The following is a 20,354-nucleotide window of genomic DNA, read 5'->3' on the forward strand; positions in this document are numbered from 1 at the left end:
ATTCCTGTCCGAGGCCTTGCTTGCCCTAGTGTAAAATCGCTGTAAGGTCGTGGCAGGCAGGAACCCAGAGGGAATCCTGTCCCTTCAATTCCATGCTTCCCACCTTCCAAAAAACCTGCCGGTGGAGGAGCATAACATTCAGACCTGTGTGGAATGATCATTAACATTGATAATGTATAGCATTAGTGTGCAGTGTGATAATGACATCTGTAAGTGTGAACCATCACTCGGTGCCAATTTATGACCAGTTGGCTGAGAATCCGCTGAGAATCCAAGTTGAAGTGGCTTGAACTCTTGTGCTGCAGAATCTTACAGCTGTCTGGGAGGGGTTACTTACTTTTACTTATATGATCTGGTTTCAAATGGAGCTGAAGGGAAAATAATAAACTGTTCCATCAAGCGCCTGGATTCCTGTTAACTTTGCAGCTTTTTGGCATTACAATTGGCACCATTGTTAGGTAAGGGACATGGAGCAAACACTAGTTAATGGAGTTGAGGTGCTGATCAGCCACAGTCTAATTGAACGTGGAGCAGGTTCAAAGGACAAAATGACATTCTCTACATGAACGTTCTGTTTACTGCTGTAACTGGCCTATTGCTGTATCTCATCTGTTTTTGTCCCTACTGTTACTATATTACTGACTAGGCAGGGCTGGAAACAAAATAGCCCAGGATTCCACTCAGAATGAACTCCTGTGAGGCAGTGTATTAATGTGGATATCTCGTGAAGGCAGTATACCAATCTAAAATAGCCTCACTATTGAATAGCCTATCAACAGCACACAGGAAAGAAAAAAACACTTATAATAGTGTTCACTGACTGACGTTTTGGAGTTGCTTTGAGCTTAACTCAGGATCCTTTGAAGAGGAGAAGAATGAATTAAGAGTCTCTCCTTAAATCACCTTCTGTTTTCACAATGTGGTTCTTTTCCATTATGCAGGTACATGGCTATCATTCATCCACTGAAACCAAGATTGTCAGCAACAGCCACCAAAATCGTCATTGGAACTATCTGGGTGGTGGCTTTGACCCTGGCCTTTCCACAGTGCTATTACTCCAGGACAGAGCAGTTCCCAGGCAGGGTGGTATGTTATGTGGATTGGCCCGAGAACGCAGACAATGGCACAAGACACGAAACTACGTAAGTTATCTTTTGATACTGCCTTATTCACATCTTGTCAGTTATATACAGCCATCCTTCCCTGGCCCAGGTAAAGAGTCTTGTCACATGAGTTATTTGTGGGTGTGAGTCCCTGCTGTGTCCTACTCTGTGATTTCAGGGTATCTCACCATTAAGTGTTCTTTTGAAAGCACATTAATTCAAGCAATAGTTTCAAATTTACTACTATACACAGAACATAAATAAGACTAAGATACTTTTTTTATTCGTTCATGGGACATGGGCATCGCTGGCTAGGCCAGCATTTATTACCCATCCCTAATTGCCCTTGAGCTACCTTCTTGAACTGCTGCACTCCATGTGGTGTAGGGAGGGAGTTCCAAGATTTTGATCCAGCAACAGTGAAGGAACGGCGATATATTTCCAAGCCAGGATGGTGAGTGGTTTGGAGTGGAACTTACAGGTGGTGGTGTTCCCATGCATCTGCTGCCCTTGTCCTTCTAGATGGTAGCGGTCGTGGGTTTGGAAGGTGCTGTTAAAGGAGACTTGGTGAGTTCCTGCAGTGCTTCTTTTAGATGGTACACACTGCTGCTACTGTGCATCGGTGGTGGAGGGAGTGGATGTTGAAGGTGGTGGTAAGGGTGACAATCAAGTGGACTGCTTTGCACTGGATGGTGTCGAGCTTCTTGAGTGTTGTTGGAGGTGCACTCATCCAGGCAAATGGGGAGTATTCCATCACACTCCTGACTTGTGCCTTGTAGATGGCAGACAGGCTCTGGAACTCAGGAGGTAAGTTACTCTCTGCAGAATTCCTAGCCTCTGGCCTGTTCTTGTAGCCATAGTATTTATATGGCTAGTCCAGTTTAATTTCTGGTCAATAGTAACCCCCAGGATATTGATAGCCAGGGATTCAGTGATGGTAATGCCATTGAATGTCAAAGGGCGATGGCTGGGATGGTCTTGGAGATGGTCTTTGCCTGGCACTTGTGTGGCACAAATGTTACTTGCCAAACAAGTGAACAAATAGTTCACTTTTACAGAGCCAATGAAGGGAAATTTCTAATTTTCTAAGAGAAGTGCAAATTTATGTTAATAGATTCTCAGTATTTCTGAATACTAAGTGGTCTAACAGATCTCCCTTTTAAGATGGAGATGAGGAGAAAGTTTTTCTCTGTGAGTGTTGTTAATAAATGGAATTCTCTTCCCAGAAAGCAATGGAGGTAGATGCCAGTGTTGTAGCTGTACTGGAACAGCTTGGCTAGGAGCGCAGCAAGTTCTAGGGCACAAGTTTTCTGTACTATTGCCAGAATATTGTCAAGGCCCAAAGTCTTTACAGTATTCCGTGCCTTCAGCCATTTCTTGATATCATGTGGAGTGAATCGAATAGACTGAAGACTGGCATCTGTGATGCTGGGGACCTTTGGAGGAGGCCGAGGTGTACCATCCACTCAGCACTTCTGGCTGAAGATTGTTGCAAATGCTTCAGCCTTATCTTTTGCACTGATATGCTGGGCTCCTCCATCAGTGAGGATGGGGATATTTGTGGAACTTCCTTCTCAGGCGAGTTGTTTAATTGTCCAACACCACTCATGACTGGATGTGGTAGGTCTGCAGAACTTAGATCTGATCCATTGGATGTGGAATCGCTTAGCTCTGTCTATCACTTGCTGCTTATGCTGTATGGCACACAAGTAGTCCTGTTATAGCTTCACCAGGTTGACACCTCATATTTAGGTAAGCCTGGTGCTACTCCTGGCATGCCCTCCTGCACCCTTCATTGAACCAGGGTTAATCCCTTGGCTTTGTGGCAATGGTAGAGAGGGGGATATGGCAGGCCATGAGGTTACAGATTGTGGTTGAGTACAGTTCTGCTGTTGCTGATGACCCACAGCGCCTCATGATGGCCCAGTCTTGAGTTGCTAGAACTGTTCAAAATCTACCTCATTTAGCATGGTGGTAGTGCCACACAACACGATGGAGGATATCCTCAATGTGAAGATGGGACTTCACCTCCACAAGGACTGTGTGGTGGAAACTCCTTCGGCAGGTAGATTGGTGAAAGTGAGGTCAAGTAGTTTTTCCCTCTTGGTTCCCTCACCACCTGCTGCAGATCCAGTTTAGCAGCTATGTTCTTTGGGACTCGGCCAGCTCAGTCTGTGGTGGTGCTACCGAACCAGAATGGGGGTTATGGACATTGAAGTCCCCCACCCAGAGTACATTCTGCTCCCTTGCCACCCTCAGTGCTTCCCCCAAGTGCTGTTAAACATGGAGGAGTACTGATTCGTCAGCTGAGGGGGCATGGTACGTGGTAATCAGCAGGAGGTTTCCTTGCCCATGTTTGACCAGCATGTTTAACTTCAGCAGTTAATCTATTCTTTGTGGCGTTGGTCAAGGGAAGAAAGTTGGCCTGGATGTCAACAGAATTCTCTGCACATCTTCAAAAATTGCTATAGGATGTTTTGCGCCTAACAGCGGAGATTAGGACCTTGGCTTCATGTCTAATCCGAAAGACGGCACATCCAACAGTGTGGCACTCCTTCTGTACTGCACCGGAGTGTCAGTCTAGTTTGTGTGTTGAAATCCCTGAAATGGGACTTGAACACATACTTTCTGTTTCAATGATATATGACTCAGAGATATTGATCCAAACTGGTATTAGGGCCTTTGTGAAATATTTCTCAGTCTACAATGGGATTTATTGTGCTCTTGTTTTATGTGTTAATGGTATGTTAATTATATTATTATGGTTAAGGATATACAGATGGAGAACATTGGTTGATTAAGTACATTGGGCACATATAAAGAGAGACTTCTGGGACATTGGGTGTTGGTTAGGGAGGAGGCAGACATTTGTAATGTTGCATTCTGTAAATAAATATAGTATTAAGCATAATATTGGCATCTGGTTTCCTACTTCATCATTTGGCTGTCAGAAGTTTCATAGTGTATTCATATTTGATGGTCAGAAGTAAGCTGGCAGTCAATATTTGGGAGTTTTGTCGCTGTAGTGATTTCTCAATGAGTAGGATCTGTTGCTTACTAAAACAAAAACAGAATTACCTGGAAAAACTCAGCAGGTCTGGCAGCATCGGTGGAGAAGAAAAGAGTCGATGTTTCGAGTCCACATGACCCTTCAACAGAACTGAGTATAGTTAGGAGAGGGGTGAAATATAAGCTGGTTTAAGGTGGGGGGCGGGGGAGAGAGAAGTTGAGGGTGGGGTGGTTGTAGGGACAAGCAAGCAGTGATAGGAGCAGATAATCAAAAGACATCACAGACAAAAGGATCAAAGGGGTGTTGAAGGTGGTGATATTATCTAAGAAAAGTGCTAATGAAGAATGGATGGCAGGACACTCAAGGTACAGCTCTAGTGGGGATGGGGTGGAAAGACTGTCTCAATTTCTCTGCACCTCTCATCCTTTCTAATCTGTCTCTCTCTGAACTTACTGCACTCCGTTCTCTCAGGTCCAACCCCAACATTGTTATCAAACCCGCTGACAAGGGTGGTGCTGTTGTTGTCTGGCGCACTGACCTCTACCTCGCGGAGGCTGAGCGTCAACTCGCAGACACTTCCTCCTACCTCTCCCTGGACCATGACCCCACCACGGAACATCAAGCTATTGTTTCCAGGACTGTCACTGACCTCATCTCCTCTGGAGATCTTCCTCCCACAGCTTCCAACCTGATAGTCGCCCAACCTCGGACGGCCCGCTTCCACCCCCTACCCAAAATCCACAACAGAACTGTCCCGGCAGACCGATCGTGTCAGCCTGTTCCTGCCCCACGGAACTCATTTCTCGTTATCTTGACTCCCTTCTCTCTCCCCTTGTCCAGTCCCTTCCCACCTACATCCATGATTCCTCTGACACCTTACGTCACATCAACAATTTCCAGTTCCCTGGCCCCAACCGCTTCCTCTTCACCATGGATGTCCAATCCCTCTACACCTCCATCCCCCACCAGGATGGTCTGAGGGCCCTTAGCTTCTTCCTTGAACAGAGGCCCCAACAATCCCCATCCACCACTACTCTCCTCCGTCTGGCTGAACTTGTTCTCACACTGAACAATTTCTCCTTTAACTCCTCTCACTTCCTCCAAATAAAAGGTGTGGCTATGGGTACCCGCATGGGCCCCAGCTATGCCTGTCTCTTTATGGGGTATGTGGAACATTCCTTGTTCCAGTCCTACTCCAGCCCCCTCCTACAACTCTTTCTCCGGTACATCGATGATTACTTCGGTGCTGCTTCATGCTCTCGTCGGGACCTGGAAAAATTTATTAATTTTGCTTCCAATCTGCACCCCTCCATCATTTTCACATGGTCCATCTCTGACACTTCTCTTCCCTTCCTTGACCTCTCTGTCTCAATTTCTGATGATAGACTGTCCACCAATATCCATTACAAACCTACCGACTCCCACAGCTACCTCGGCTACAGCTCCTCACACCCCGCTTCCTGTAAGGACTCCATCCCATTCTCTCAGTTCCTTCACCTCCGTCGCATCTGTTCAGATGACGCTACCTTCAAAAACAGTTCCTCCGACATGTCCTCCTTATTCCTTAACCGAGGTTTTCCAGCCACAGTCGTTGACAGGGCCCTCAACCGTGTCCGGCCCATCTCCCGTGCATCCGCCCTCACGCCTACTCCTCCCTCCCAGAAACATGATAGGGTCCCCCTTGTCCTCACTTATCACCTCACCAGCCTCCGCATTCAAAGGATCATCCTCCGCCATTTCCGCCAACTCCAGCATGATGCCACCACCAAACACATCTTCCCTTCACCCCCCTGGCGGCATTCCGTAGGGATCGTTCCCTCCGGGACACCCTAGTCCACTCCTCCATCACCCCCTACTCCTCAACCCCCACCTATGGCACCTCCCCATGCCCACGCAGAAGATGCAACACCTGCCCCTTCACTTCCTCTCTCCTCACCGTCCAAGGGCCCAAACACTCCTTTCAAGTGAAGCAGCATTTCACTTGCATTTCCCCTAACTTAGTCTACTGTATTCATTGCTCCCAATGCGGTCTCCTCTACATTGGAGAGACCAAACGCAAACTGGGCGACCGCTTTGCAGAACACCTGTGGTCTGTCCGCAAGAAAGACCCAAACCTCCCTGTCGCTTGCCATTTTAACACTCCACCCTGCTCTCTTGCCCACATGTCTGTCCTTGGCTTACTGCATTGTTCCAGTGAAGCCCAACGCAAACTGGAGGAACAGCACCTCATCTTCCGACTAGGCACTTTACAGCCTTCCGGGCTGAATATTGAATTCAACAACTTTAGATCTTAAACTCCCTCCCCCCATCCCCACCCCGTTTCTTCCCCCTCCCTTTTGTTTTTTTTTCAATAATTTATATAGATTTTTCTTTTCCCGCCTATTTCCATTATTTTTAAATCTACAACTAATACCTTGTCAGTCTTTCCACCCCAGCCCCACTAGAGCTGTACCTTGAGTGTCCTGCCATCCATTCTTAATTAGCACTTTTCTTAGATAATATCACCACCTTCAACACCCCTTTGATCCTTTTGTCTGTGACATCTTTTCATTATCTGCTCCTTTTACCGCTTGCTTGTCCCTACAACCACCCCACCCTCAACTTCTCTCTCCCCCGCCCCCCACCTTAAACCAGCTTATATTTCACCCTTCTCCTAACTATACTCAGTTCTGTTGAAGGGTCATGTGGACTCGAAACGTCGACTCTTTTCTTCTCCACCGATGCTGCCAGACCTGCTGAGTTTTTCCAGGTAATTCTGTTTTTGTTTTGGATTTCCAGCATCCGCAGTAGTTTTTTGTTTTTATCTCTGTTGCTTACTATGCATTTTAATATCCTTTTGGGATCTGCTGACTGAAATGTTTCACAGCAAGAAACCTTGGTTACACAATTCAATTGATTAAATTAAAAAAAGACTTGCATACATATTTATAGGGAGAGAGAGCTCCTTTCGTGACCTCAGGTTGTTTTAAAGCACTTTACAGCCAATGAAATTTTTTGAAGTGTAGCATCTGCTATAATGTAGGAAAAATGGCAGCCAATTTGTGTACAGCAAGCTCTCACAGACAGCAAAGGAGATCTAAATGAAACTTGAACCCAGAACCTTCTGAATCAGAGGTGAAAGTGCTACCCACTGAGCCCAGGCTGGCACATGTGACGCATATATCACAGATGCATTGTTTGTATGGCACTGGTACCTAAGCGAGCTCAAGACAACAGCCAGGCCATCAACAAGATGCTTCAGTCTGCTCTGAAACATGAACTTATCCAGTTCACTCCGATACGAGAGCTGACTCAGAAGATACATCTTGTCTGGGGATAGAAGGTTCGTGGAAAGCAGGCACCTGGCAGAGGTTTCCTCATAGGGGGAGCTTATTTCTGTGTGGATTGAGTACGAGTAGATTTGACTGTGTGCCCATCTGCAGTCCTTGGCAGGAATGGCTTGAGACCATTGGGGAATGCAGTCTTGGACCCCCACAACATTGAACTTGGCTAAATCATCGTATGTTCAATCAAACCCAAGGAGCACCACATGGCATTCGGCAGCAGGATTGAGAATACAGGCATTTCCTCGAAGGTCTGGCAGGGCTACTCAACAGCACACTAGCCTTCCATATGACTCTGATGAACTTGGTGCTGTCTATCACATACAAAGAGCCATGTCATTTGGCAGCCAGCCTGGCTCCGATTGTTTGAACAGACCCATGTGCTCAGCCCTATCAATCCTCAAATCAGCAAAAATAAATAAAAGACAAAGCACAGATCATTGATGTTAGAGTTTAAGTGACAAGGGGAATTCAATCATAAAAACAAATGGAAACTGAAGTAGCTCCTAAGTTGAAAGGGTTAGAGACCAGGGAAATGCCAAGAATCTCTCTCAATTAGTTTGAGTTATTTTTTATATTACTGATTGTGCTATCTGTTTTCTCCCTAATGGAATTAAACATACTGGGGGAGGAATTGGTATGCATTACCTCTATTCTTCAAACACAAAACATAACAATTTAGCAGAGGGACAGCCTGCAGTCAATCTGCAACAGCATTTGTCCCACTACTAAATCAAAAATCGTGGGGCCTTTATTTTAGTCTGCCCTAAGTATTTAAATTAGGGAACTAACATCTGTTGAAAGGGCCTTAACGGCATTCGCCAACAATAAACAGGTATCAGGCCTGGGCAAGTTTCAGGTTCTTCAGATCGACCCCACAGGAGTCTCTATCTTTGCTGAGCTTACTGATCTCAACAAGTGTTGGCCTGACATGGGAGCATGTGGAAAGAACACAGCCATGGTTCCCAGGCCTGAATGTTTTAGGAAAGTGTATAATTCAGGCAGATCTGACATACATCTTCTTCCTGCATCAGTTGGCTTCCAGCAACTCATTTCCTGTGGTTGCTTGGACCATGAGGGTTTACTTTGGTTCAGCCTCATTTAATACATAATCCTGCATCATGCCTGAAGATTTTAGATTGTAATTCAAAATACACCAAGAAAAATATGGTGAAGGGTAAATATTAAAATCCACAATGCTTGTACTAATCTGAATCAGACTGGTATGGTGTTATTGCTGCTTTCTTCCTCAGAGGGTATCCCCAATAAAATAAATGAATCTTCCTGGGAGCCAGAGGACTCGTGGTGGCACAAATGATGGATCTTTATCAGAAAAGTTTTCTCGAGAGACATTACAGGAAAGGATCCACGAAATAGAAATCAAGGGAGAAAGCAGGGTTAGAAACAGAATGAGAATGACAATGTATTCCACTTGCTCCAGCTTCCAAAAAGAAAGTTTGACCCTTCTTGGAAAGTGAGGAAAGTGGTTGGAAATGCATGGCAAGCTTGGCAGCAGTAAGAAAAAGGAAAGATTGGTTCACCATTTGAGTACACACCCTTCCTCACAACTTCAGCTGTGACAAAGGGCCTATGCTCAAAACATTAATACTGCCAGTCCTGCTTTGTGCTCCCAGAAACTTCTTGCTGATTGAGGATAAATGAGAATATCTCCAAACAGAAAGCACAATGTACTATCTGGTACTCTATAATGTCACTTTGGCAGCAATCTTTATGCTTGACACCATTTGCCTCAGTCTATGAAAATCCTAAGGCAGGCTACTGACTTCTGCTGATTGCTGTCACCTCAGTGTGAATGGATCTGTTTTTATCTCCTCGGTTCTGTGCTGAATGGACCCTGGAGATACTCAGCTGAACTGTCAATCTATGTACATTCACTTGCCCTGTCTTTTTTAAATTTGCTGGTTGTTGCCTCTCTGCTCAGTGTGAAATTCTTTGAGGATCTGTGTTGAGCTCTCATGGTTTAAAATTGCCATGTGGCCCCTGTCAATCAGACACACACAATCTCTATTCCATTTATAAATGCCACAGTGAATTCACTGTGTTCTGTCCACCTGCTCAACAGTTATGGCTCATTGTCACTGCAATGGCTTCGAGACAGAAATGTTTCTTCCACTTTAGTGTATGCTGAAAGATCCTAAGAGGGTGCTGTCTTTGGCAATTTCCAATTTCCTCTTCTCAGCAATTCCAATGATAAGAGTGGCTATTACAAGCCTCTAACTGCTGCAAATTTAGCAGAGTTTCTGATCAGTTTGTAAGCTGCTGATTTCTTCAAAGATCATTTGAATTGGCTCTGATGCATCTTGTTTTCATGTCAGACACCGGAAATGTTGCCTTACCGTTGGTTTCATTCTACTGCTAACCTTCTGCTAGTTACTGCTGGCTCCCTCTTTCTTAGTGAAGGTTCAAACGGCACTCACAGGAACAAGCTGCCATATGTGACAATGATCTCCTGAGCCAACATTGATAGTGCCTTGTGATTTGCTGATGGAGAGAAACACTGCCTATGCTACTATGTCCCTGGTAATAGGTAACATAATGAGGGTCACTGATTTGCAATTTTAGATAGATTGTGGGAGGTGACTGCAGAACATGTGTTAGAAGCACCATAAAGCAAGTGCAGAATTCAAGAAGGTGCTTTAAGTCAGTTCACTCTTAGAGCTGCACAAAATCAATGAGACCATTGTTCCCCTCCTGCAATATCCAACCTCTCCCTATGCCCCCTCTGTCCACATGTTAAACCGGTTAGTCCCAAAAGTATAAATTGAGAAAACTGCAAATCTTCACGACAATGGCCGGAATTTTCACTGAATCGCACTAAGTGCGATGGCAGGCTTGATAAAAGGATTTCGCCAGCTGCTAGGACAGGTTTTTTGCACTGTATCATTTGCTTCCCACCTCATTAATTATGTAGCCACAGGAAACACGCTGTCTTGCTGGCAGGCAGCCTCTATATTGCCCGCCATGCCGTTACCTCACCGTTTCTTCACTCCAGGCGCATATCTAAACTGCAGCTGCACACACAGTTCTCAATGCTTGTGGCCCAGGACAGCTGCAGTGAAGACATGGCCCCGAAAGCCAGGAAGAGTTCAGTGACCCGTCCCTGGAATGCCTTTTGGAGGCCCGCTACGATGTCCTCTAGTCCCACTCTGGCTGCAAGAGGTCCAGCAATCGCACCACTCTGGCTTGGGAGGCGGTGGCAATGCTGGTCAATGCTAATGCTGTACAGAAGAGATTGGCCATCCATTGCAGAAAGAGGAGGAATGATCTCATCTGTGCCACCAGGTAAAGCAACCATCTCATCAATCTAAACTCTCACACTCAGTAAAATGATGGAAGGGGTCATCAACAGTGCTATCAAGCGGCACTTGCTGATCAAGAGCATGCCCACTGACACTCAGTCTGGATTCTGCCAGGGCCACTCAGCTCCTGACCTCATTACAGCCTTGGTTCAAACATGGATAAAAGAGCTGAACTCACAAAGTGAGGCAAGAGTGACTGCCCTTGACATCAAGGTCGTATTTGACCGAGTGTGGCATCAAGGAGCCCTAGCAAAACTGGAGTCAATAGGAATCAGGGGGAAAATTCTCCACTGGTTGAAGTCATACCTAGCACAAAGGAAGATGGTTGTGGTTGTTGGAGGCCAATCACCTCAGCCCAGGACATCAGTGCAGGAGTTCCTCAGAGTAGTGTCCTAGACCCAACCATCTTCAGTCGTTTCACCAATGACCTTCCTTCCATCATAAGGTCAGAAGTGGGGATGTTTGAGAATGATTACATAATGTTACAAGCCTGTTGTGTAACATTTTATCAGGAGCAAGGCTGTTCTGTTCTTATCTGTAAAAACACTTGCTTGTAGGTTTTTACAAATGATTTTTAAAAAATTATTGGATTTAGTGGGTGAGAGCTCTTTAAAATGGATTTTTAACTTTTACGGTTTCCAACCAGGTTATTTAAAGGTTAGCAGCCGCAGTTGATTTCTCAGAATTGACCAACATTCCAGGCTTTTTATTGAGAATTGTTGTCTGTGATATTTACTCTCTGCTTTTCCCTTTGTAAAACAGGAGTCTGTTGGCACTGAGATGCAGTCCCGGAGCTTTATTATGAATGTTGCTAGAGTATTATGTGTCAGGTCAGGCATTCGGTCATAGCATCATAATGTTCCACTCTTTATAAATTAGAACATCTGCTTCAACTTCTCAACTTCACAAGATGATGCCACCAGCCTCCACATTCAACAGATTCTTTCACAATTTCTGCCCCCTCCACCGTGATACCACCACCAAACATATCTTCCCTTCCCCTTTCAGCATTCTGAAGGGACTGTTCCCCCTACAACACCCTGGTCCACTCTTCAATCACCCTGAACATCCCCTCCCACTGCACCTTCTCTGCAACTGCAGGAGAAGCAACACCTGCCCTTTTACTTCCTCTCTTGCCATCTTCCACAGCCCCAAACACTCCTTCCAGATGGAACAGTGATTTATCACTTTTCAATATTTCATCCACTGTTCATGATGTAATCTCCTCTACACCGAGGGGACGAAATGTAGCTTTGTGGCAAGCATGACTCTGAGCTTCTGGTTGCTTGTCCTTTTTATTCTCCATCCCACTCCCTGTTCAAAACTTTGATTTGATCTCCTACTATTTTTTAATAGAACTGAATGAAAACTCAAGGAACAACACCCTATCTTTTGATTAGGTACTTTATAAACTCAACATTGAGTTCAACAATTTCAGAAGATAACTACTGCTCCCATTTTCTTGGACAGCAGTTGCCAGTAATGACTCTGCCTTTAACATTTCTATCTCCTCGAGACCCATGAATGTTGGAGATCTTTGTTAGGTGCAATGGAATTCCATGGAGTTCCAAAAACAGAATGTACTGAACTCTGTGACCTAAGTGGGAGAGTGAGCAAGTACTCTTTTCAAAATCAGCCATTCAAACGTGACTCACTCAAAGAGCTTTGAGCCTCCAGTGTGTGAATATTGGGGTGGGGAAGGGTTCATGCCTTTTTCTGTATTCTCCATCTCCAGTGCCTGGTGGCAACATCAAGCTATCCATCCTCAACAAAAACCCCTCTATTTTACCCCAACAATGTGCCTCAAACCCAACTGAAGAAGATCAAACCTTATTGCATTGAGGTGTCCTTTCCATTTCCTAGACCAGCCCATCATCAGACCTGTCTGTGAATTAAAGCTGTCCAAACATATTACAGCTTTGCAAGCAGAGGTTGGATTTAAATTCAGATGCTGAGATGAAAAGTCAGTAATTAACCCAATGCATCACTCAGTTCTCCACTATTGCCAGGATTCGGGTGTGAAGAGAACCAAAACTGGTAAGTGCCCTCAATGGCACAAATATTGATTCAGGGGAAAATGATATCAATGTCATAGTCATAGAGTCACAGAGGTCTACAGCACAGAAAAAGGCTCTTTGGCCCATCGAGTCTGCACCGGTCAAACAAGTATCTAACTATTCTACTCCCATTTTCTAACAGTAGGCCTGTAGCCTTGTATGCCATGGCATCGCAAGTGCACATCCAAATACTTCTTAAATGTTAAGAGGGTTTCTGCCTCTACTACCCTTTCAGGCAGTGAGTCCCACCACCCTTTGGGTGAAAAAATTCTTCCTCACAACCCCTCTAAACCTCCTGCCCCTTACCTCCACCAAGGGGAAATGTTCCTCCCTGTCTACCCTATTTATGCCCCTCATAATTTTTTACACTCTGACAAAAATAAAATGTAGCCAAGGAGAAATGACAGACTTTAATCATCTCACAGATCCATTGTGAAAAGAAACGATTAGGTAAAGAAGATCTTATGGCCATTTATCTCAGTGTTCAAAACTGTTAATTCTGCTGGCTTCCCATGACAGCAGTAACTGCAGTAAATGCTCTCTGCCTTTGCATGGTGCCTTTTTTTAATCACATCCCCATCTGATCTCCACACTAAGATGTACCTTGTCGTCTTTGGTATAGAGTAAACCAATTATGGATAACCCTGATGCTGTCCTAGCTCTTTTGACCTTGCACACAGTTAGCTTGGGAATGTTGACTGTAGTTTTTCTTGTTTGGTTGGATTGACTGTGTCAGTCTCCCAGGTATCCTTTATGTAAAGGACATCCCTTTTTCTTCCTCCCCTCAGTTCTTTCTTTCCCCCTTCACCTTTTTAAGTTATTTTCACATCCAGCATTTGAACCACATCTCTTGGATTTGTAAAACACCATTAGACACTATTGGCTGAAGTTCAACTATTTTCTTTTGAATTCTTCTGGCATCCATGTATATATATCAAATTTTACTCTTTGCTCCCTTAACCTTTGATCTCGTTGTCTGGTCTTGCTGTGTGGGTATTTTGATACTCCTTAGGATGTTGTATTCTCAGTGGTAGTGGGACTGATTCCATTATTCTGTCTGTGCTTATGTGCTATCCTGACCGCAAGTTGCCCTTGCCTCCTATCACCTCATCTAACAGGAAGTTAACACTATTCCTGGCCAGAGTGGAGATGATTGAGCAACTCTCCTGTCAATCATGGCAGGATTTTAAGCACATAAATTTGTATTATGTAACCAACCTTCACTCAGTGCATTTTGCTGGAGAAATCACACTGCTTTTATCTGGAAACAGTGCTGTAGATTCAGTCATGAGTTTTGTTTGATGTAATTCGTGGAGATGCTTTTTAAGTAGACTCTATAGACTTTACAGCCATGCACTGTTCAAGTAAACTGTTATCTGTATAAATGGTCTTTGTTTGCTGTAAAATAGACTGTTTGCCCTGAGTCCCACCCCACCTTCAGCTCATTGGCTGATACAGTAATACAAATAGACACTGTTTAAAAGATCCTGATTTCAGCCCAATTAGGTGCTTGGGGAACATTGCATTACATAATGATTTTGCAAGATGATCTTCTAACTTCTCAGATTGTCAGTGCCCATCAAAACTGAGCTCCTCCAAAACACTAAGAAAGAGGCTTGACCTTTCATATTACGAAGAACTCGCCCCCCTCCATCTTTCCCCATTTCTCTTCCTCCCCCTGTTTTGCTCTCTTTCTGTCTCTCCCTTTCATTTTTATTCTCCAATCTTCTCTGCCTTCAAATGTATCCCTCTGTCTCCACGGGGTAATCTTGAGTGAAAGTGATGGTTGTAAAATAGGCACTGTCAAATTAACCACACATTAAATACATCGCTCAAATTTCCTCTTTGTTAAAGTGAATGGAAAGAAATATTGGTTCGGTGGAAATATGTGGATAATTTATTCTTGTCCAATTTATACTATGGCCCAAAGTTACATTTATCCTCCACGTCTTTCCCTCCCTGTCTCTTTTACGCTCTACTTCCCTATTTTTCTGTACTACCTATCTTCGTTACCCAATTGCATGCTGACAAGCAAGGGTTAAAAAGTAAGAGAATGTGCTGAGCTCTGACATCTGCCATGGTCCTTTGCAACTGCTGAATTTACATGATGTGTTTGTCGATTATGCGCCGAAGTAATGAGCTTCATTGCTGGCAGGAGATCACTGAGGGTGCAATTAAAGTAGGCACAACTGCATCTTCGTTAATATGCTTTGCTCTCAAGTGATCGATAATTACATGGAAATTGGGATTCAGGATCCTGATGGAAAGGGGACTTAATAGGAAGTGATTGAAGTCACTGGTGTCGGATTTAAGTATCCCGGTGTCTTCTTGGCACCATCTTTTGAACCATGTTAGCTTTTTCTTTTTCCTTACACCTTTCTCCCATCCAAATGCTGCAATTTACAGGCTGTCACCACAATCTGCAATTGAATCCTTCTTCAGTTTTACTCATTCCCAGCATGCATGTATTCCACTCAGGAAGCTGGGAAGCTCAGCTACTGCCACAGGCCTGACAATCCCACTTTAGCAAAAACACTCTCTGGGGGACAATGACTCTCAGGAAAGAACTTTACATATGCAAATATACATACAAACATACAAATTAGGAGCAGGAGTAGGCCACTCAGTCCCTTGAGCCTGCTCCACCATTCAATATGGCTATGGCTAATCTGATTGTAACCTCAACTCCATACCCCTGCCTACCCCTGATAACCTTTCACCCCCTTGTTTATCAAGAATCTATCTAGCTCTGCCTTAAAATTATTCAAAGACTCTGCTTCCACCACCTTTTGAGGAACAGTTCCAAAGACTCTCAACTCTCAGAGAAAAAAATTCTCCTCATCCCTGTCTTAAATGATTATTTTTAAACAGTGACCACAAGTTCCAGATTCTCTCACAAGAGAAAACATCTTCTCCACATCCACCCTGTCAAGACCCCTCAGGATCTTAAAGGTTTCAGTCAAGTTGCCTCTTACTCTTCTGAACTCCAGTGTATACAAGCCTAGCCTGTTCAACCTTTTCTCATAAGACAACCCACCCATCCCTGGTATTAGTCTGGTAAACCTTCTCTGAGCTGTTTCCAATGCATTTACACCCTTCCTTAAATAAGGAGACCAGTTCTGTACACAGTACGTCACATGTGGTCTCACCAGTACCCTGTACAACTAAAGCATAACTTCCCTACTTTTGTATTCAATACCCCTCGTAATAAATGATAACATTCTATTAGCTTTCCTAATTGCTTGCTGTACCTGCATACTGGCCTTTTGTGATTCTTGCACTCGGACACCGAGGTTCTTCTGAATCTCAGAGCTCTGCAATCCCTCAGCTTAGATAATAAGCTTCTTTTTTATTCTTCCTGCCAAAATGGACAATTTTTACATTTTCCCACAATATATCCCATTTGCTAGATCTTTGCCCACTCACTTAACCTACCTATGTCCCATTGTAGCTTCATGTCCTCTTGACAACTTGCTTTCCTATCTACCTTTGTGTCCTGAGTCAATTTAGCAGCCAAACCTTCAATCCCTTCATCCAAAAAATTTATGTAAATTGTAAAAAGTTGAGGCCCCAGCACTGATCCCTGTGGCACACCACTCGTTATATCCTGCCAACCAGAAAAAGACCCATTTATGCCAATTCTCTGCTTCTTGTTAACTAGCCAATCTTCTATCCATGCCAATATGTTACCCCCTACACCATGAGCTTTTATTTTCCGCAATAACCGATGTTGCACCTTATCAAATGGCTTCTGAAAATTTAAGTACACTGGTTCCCCTTTATCTACAAATATGTGACTCCTTCTAAGAACTCCAATAAATTGGTTAAACATGATTTCCCTTTCCAAAACCATGTTGACTCTGCCTGATTGCCTTGAATTTTCTAAGTGCTCTACTATAACATCTTTAATAATAGCTTCTAACATTTTCTCTGTGACAGGCGTTAAGCTAACTGGCCTGTAATTTCCTGCTTTCTGTCTCCCTCCCTTTTTGAGTAAAGTGGTTACATTTGCTATTTTCCTATCCAATGGGACCTTCCATGAATCTAGAGAGTTCTGGGAGATTAAAACGAACACACCAACTATCTCACTATCTTTTAAGATTCCAGAATGAAGCCATTAGGACTTGAAAATTTGTCAGCCTGCATCTCCAACAATTTGCTCAGTACCACTTCCCTGGTGATTGTAATTTTCCTGAGTTCCTCCCTCCCTTCCATTTCCTGATTTACAGCTATTTCTGGGATGTTACTTGTATCCTCTACAGTGAAGATTGTTGCAAAATACCCATTCAATTCTTATTTTCCATTAACGATTCCCCAGGCACACTTTCTATAGGACCAATGTTCACTTTGTTCACTCTATTCTTATTTAAACAACTGTATAAACTCTTACTATCTATCTCTCCCTCAAACTGAATATAAAATTCAATCACATTATGATCGCTGTTACCTAGGGGTGCCTTCACTATGAGGTTATTGATTAATCCTACCTCTTTGCATGATACCAGGCCTAGTATAGCCTGCTCTCTGGTTGGCTCCAGAATTTGCTGTTCCAAGAAACTATCCCGAAAACATTCTATGAACTCCAAATCTACGTGACTTTTGCGTGACTGATTTCCAGTCTATAAGTAGATTAAAGCCCCCATGATTATTGCTGTATCATTCTGACAAGCTCCCACTATCTCTTTCTTTGTAGTCTGTCCTACCATGTAGTTACAACTAGGAGGCCTGTACACCGCTCCGACAAGTGACATTCTTGCCTTTGTCATTTCTCATCTCAACCCAAGTTGCTTCTACATTCTGGTTTCCTGAACTAGGTTATCCCTCTCTAATGCGCTAATGCCATCATTAATTAACAGAATCACCCTTCCACCTTTTCCTCACTTCCTGCCCTCCTAAATGTCATGCACCCTTCAATATTTAGGTCCCAATCGATGGGTGGAATTTTTCCAGAATTGCACTAAGTGCGTTAGCGGGCGGATAAAATGGAGTCATACTCGCCAACAAAAATGGCAGGTTTTCATGCCGTATCGTCCTGAACCTGCTTTATTATTTATTCACTCCCGCGAAACACGCCGTTTCCAAGGCCAGCGGGCTCTCATTCGCCCGCCCACCATCACCCCGCTGTTGCATCATGCCAGCTGCTATCTTTAAAAGGCAGCCGCCAGCAAAGCGCTCATCGCCACCAGCTCACCTGCCATGGCCAGCAAAGGAAAAACGACTGCAGCCCTCCGCTTCAACTATGTGTCCCTCGAGTGACTGCTGGATGCTGTGGAGGCCCGCCGGGATGTGCTGTACCCCACCGCTCTGGCCGCAGGATGGGCAGCAAAGTCACCAACCCAGCTTGGGAGGTGGTGGCAGTGGTGGTCAGCGCAAACGCCCTACAGAGGTGGACAGCTACTCTTTGCCGCAAAAGAATGAATGATCAGGGTAAGTCACTCTTTTCATCATTTCAACTCACACACTCACAAACCCATCATACATCCACAGTGATCTCACTCACTGCCAGTGCAAGGGACATCACTATTCACTCTCACACACACTGTCATTGTCGTCATCCTGTCCATGGGACCACTCACCACCCACACAGGCCAGGCATACTTATCATCTGGCCCAGCAGGCATCCTGATGCAATCTCCCCATCTCTATCCATGCAGGACAAACTGACACACAACAGGAGGGAAAGGTCACAGACAGGTGGAGGGATGCTGGAGCTCAAAATTCTGACAGAATTCAAAAACCGAGCCATCCATCTGGCCGGTGATGACCAAGACCGGTCCTGTGCTGACGGTGAGGTCGGCGCTGCTGTACCAAGTGAGGATCCAGCAGTGCAACATTCATCAGACAACCATGCTGTGAGTGATGTGTCCTCTTTCACAGGCCACTGCCATGCTCTAATTATCTCCCCTTGCTTTCACAGGCACATCTGCCAAACAGCCGACAGAGTCCATGATCCAGGGCCTCCAGTCAAGCCTCGAAGAAATCTCTGAAGTGGAATCTGAAGGCAGCCTCCTTGAAAACTTGTCACAGCGCTCACCCCCACCCTCCATCAGTGCAGAGAGACACCTTGGTGGGACCTAGCTTTAGAGTATCCCCGGGATCACAATCTGGTAAGGACATCTGACTTTCTGATCCACAGCAGGCGGAGGCATTTACCTCCCAGGTCCCCAGCAGGTCCCCGGCACTCGGAGGACTGCTGGAGGCCAGAATGTTGCTGAGTCCGAGTCAGATGACGAGCCTCTGGACTTGGTCATGTCACAGTTGCTGGAGCTGCAAAGGCAAGCTAGGGGACATCAGGAAGGGATTTTCGCTACACTCCTCAGATTGCAAGGCACGATGGAAGAGTCCATCCATCTTCAGGCTGAGGTGATAGCGCCTGCATTGCAATGCACCAAGGTCAACATTGGCAGGATGGTGACCTTGGTCCAGGATGTCACTCCTGCACTGCAGCGCGGGCTTAACTCCATTGCTGATGCCATAGTTGGCCTCCAACAGTGTGTATGCGAGAGGGGTTTTGGGCAGCTCGATCTCACTCCAGCTACCCCTTCCGCTCACGGAGTCAGCCAGGGTCCCTTTGGGCACCCATAGGGAGGTGATCAGCAGGTGCACACCCCGGAGCCATACACTCAGGTGATTCCAGGAGTGCCCGGCCCATCCAACTCCCCTCTTCCTGTGACCTCAGCAGCTCCAGCTCCACAGGCCGCGGAGGGTGCCACTGCCACACAACAGGACCCTGAAAGCAGGCTGGGGCCCATCAAGTCTTGGCCTTCCAGAGGATGCCCGCCAAAGTTATCATAGACAAGGCGTCAAGTCAGGAGTCTGCCTCCACCTCTGCTGTGGGAGTCATCATCCTCCACAAATCTGGCAGCTATGAGTGCCTCCTGAGCACACCTGCCTCATCTAGCTAGTGCGAGAGCTTCATCCCTGTCATTGTCACCACCGAGGACCCCGTCACCCTCAATCCAGTCTGTGTCCTCCTCATCAGAGGAGATATGCAGCTCCTCCATCTCCTCCTCAGCCAGCTCCTCTCTCCCTTGCAGCATCAGGTTGTATAGGGCACAGCAGATGATGACGATGTGTGACACCCTCTGCGGACTGTAGTCAGGGCTCCACCGGACCGGTCCAGGCACCGGAACTGCATCTTCAGCATCGTGATAGTCTGCTCCACCAAGTTGCGAGCTGCTGCATGAGCCTTATTATAGCGTTGCTGTGCTGCAGTCTGAGGCCGCCGCATGGGTGTCATCAGAGAGAGCGACTGAGGCTCCAGGCTGCGCAAAGGCAAGAGCAGCAACCTCATGAAGAAGGGGCTTTCCCACCAACATGGATGAACGATATGGTGGGGTTCCAAGAGCCTGGCGGGATGGCCTTTTAATTATATGGTGATGTACTACAATTAGCTCCCCGCCGACTGATGGCAGGAAATGCGGCCCACCATTGGTGGGCTGAGAAGACGATCACGACCTGCCTTCATGCTGTCATGAAGCAGGTTGCGCCATATTTTCCGTGCATGCCACGTATCATGCCCACATCCAGCGGGCTCAGAA

General features: G+C 45.4%; 1 protein-coding gene across 1 annotated transcript in view; it reads left to right on the plus strand.

Annotated features, from left to right (window-relative positions):
- Positions 1-941: 941 nt before the first annotated feature.
- LOC144676026 (substance-P receptor-like) overlaps positions 942-20,354 on the plus strand; it is a gene marked incomplete at its 5' end in the record, with an annotated part of 52,966 nt that continues 33,553 nt past the window's right edge. The window contains one exon of the mRNA XM_078536549.1: positions 942-1,142. Coding sequence (XP_078392675.1) covers positions 942-1,142 — 201 coding nt within the window. The remainder of the gene's footprint in view (positions 1,143-20,354) is intronic.

The sequence above is a fragment of the Cetorhinus maximus genome, unplaced genomic scaffold (genome assembly GCF_964194155.1).
Source record: "Cetorhinus maximus unplaced genomic scaffold, sCetMax3.hap1.1 HAP1_SCAFFOLD_1299, whole genome shotgun sequence".
In the NCBI taxonomy this organism is placed as follows: domain Eukaryota; kingdom Metazoa; phylum Chordata; class Chondrichthyes; order Lamniformes; family Cetorhinidae; genus Cetorhinus; species Cetorhinus maximus.